Source organism: Poecilia formosa, unplaced genomic scaffold (assembly GCF_000485575.1).
Source record: "Poecilia formosa unplaced genomic scaffold, Poecilia_formosa-5.1.2 Scaffold408, whole genome shotgun sequence".
In the NCBI taxonomy this organism is placed as follows: Eukaryota; Metazoa; Chordata; class Actinopteri; order Cyprinodontiformes; family Poeciliidae; genus Poecilia; species Poecilia formosa.
This window is the reverse complement of record NW_006800347.1, coordinates 321,457-322,620: the sequence shown is the minus strand read 5'-3', so window position 1 is coordinate 322,620 and position 1,164 is coordinate 321,457. Positions and strand designations below refer to the sequence as shown.

At 47.4% G+C, this 1,164-nt stretch overlaps 1 protein-coding gene across 1 annotated transcript in view; it reads left to right on the top strand.

Annotated features, from left to right (window-relative positions):
• anxa14 (annexin A14) overlaps window positions 1-625 on the top strand; it is a 12,888-nt gene extending 12,263 nt beyond the window's left edge. Inside the window, exons 11-12 of the mRNA XM_007576497.2 lie at window positions 186-293; window positions 375-625. Of these exons, the coding sequence (XP_007576559.1) occupies window positions 186-293; window positions 375-434 (168 nt within the window). The 3' untranslated portion in view covers window positions 435-625. The remainder of the gene's footprint in view (window positions 1-185; window positions 294-374) is intronic.
• Window positions 626-1,164: the final 539 nt, after the last annotated feature.

The window sequence follows — 1,164 nt, the reverse complement described above, 5'->3', positions numbered from 1 at the left end:
GTCAGTCAGTCATGATGCAGTCAGTCAGTCAGGTTGCTGCAGTCAGTCAGGTTGCTGCAGTCAGTCAGGTTGCTGCAGTCAGTCAGTCAGGTTGCTGCAGTCAGTCAGGTTGCTGCAGTCAGTCATGTTGCTGCAGTCAGTCAGGTTGCCTACCGAATGGATCCCTGACGGTTTTCCCTCTGCAGACGTCGCTGGTTCAGGGCATCATGGTGTCCCACAGCGAGGAAGACCTGCTGCGAATCCGCGCGGCGTTCCTCAGGCTCAGCGGATCGTCTCTCTACTCCACTCTGCAGGTTGGACTCATGTTGCTGCATCACCTGCACTGCATCACCTGCAACCTTTATTGACCTGATTGTTCTCTGATTGTCCCTCAGAAACATTTTAAAGGGGAGCAGCTGCTGGCTCTGCAGGCCATCTGTCGGTCTGAAGATTAAACTGAACCGCCTCTCCAGGAACCTGTTTGTTCATGTTTCACATCTTCTTTTCATATTAATGACGTTTCTGACTTTCATCTGTAACTTATTAACTTTTACCACTTTGTGTAGCTGGAACACTTTGGTTCTTTGTTTTAATGTGTAACATGAAGGCAGAACTCATTAAAACTTAAACATGCAAACAAACAGAGGACTGGCAGCATGAGCTTCTTTTATTTACTCAAAACTGAGCAGAACCATAAGAACAAGCATTAATATGTGAGCATGTACCCTTAAACACAGGCTGACAGAAATACTCTCATCAATCAATTCAGAATGCTAAAAATCAAATCTTTAAATCCTTATTTTAACCGAAAGCCCCCTTAGAAGATAAAGAACAAATCATATCTGTGGTTCTACAGTACTTCTGACTTTTCAGGAAATTTGTTTTGATGAGGTTTGAGGTTCACAGGAAGAACAAGTAGAGCAGGAGAGGAGCTGCAGAAAGCAGCAAAGGAGATCTGAAGCCACAGCATCCACTCGGAGAGGGGCTGCTGGAGGTGCTGGTGGTGGGAGTTATGGTGGCTGAGCTGGATGATGACGAAGACATAGATGGGGTTGTTGGTGAGGAGGCAGATGGGGTTGTTGGTGAGGAGGCAGATGGGGTTGTTGGTGAGGAGGTGGATGGGGTTGTTGGTGAGGAGGCAGATGGGGTTGTTGGTGAGGAGGAGGATGGGGTTGGTGGTGAGGA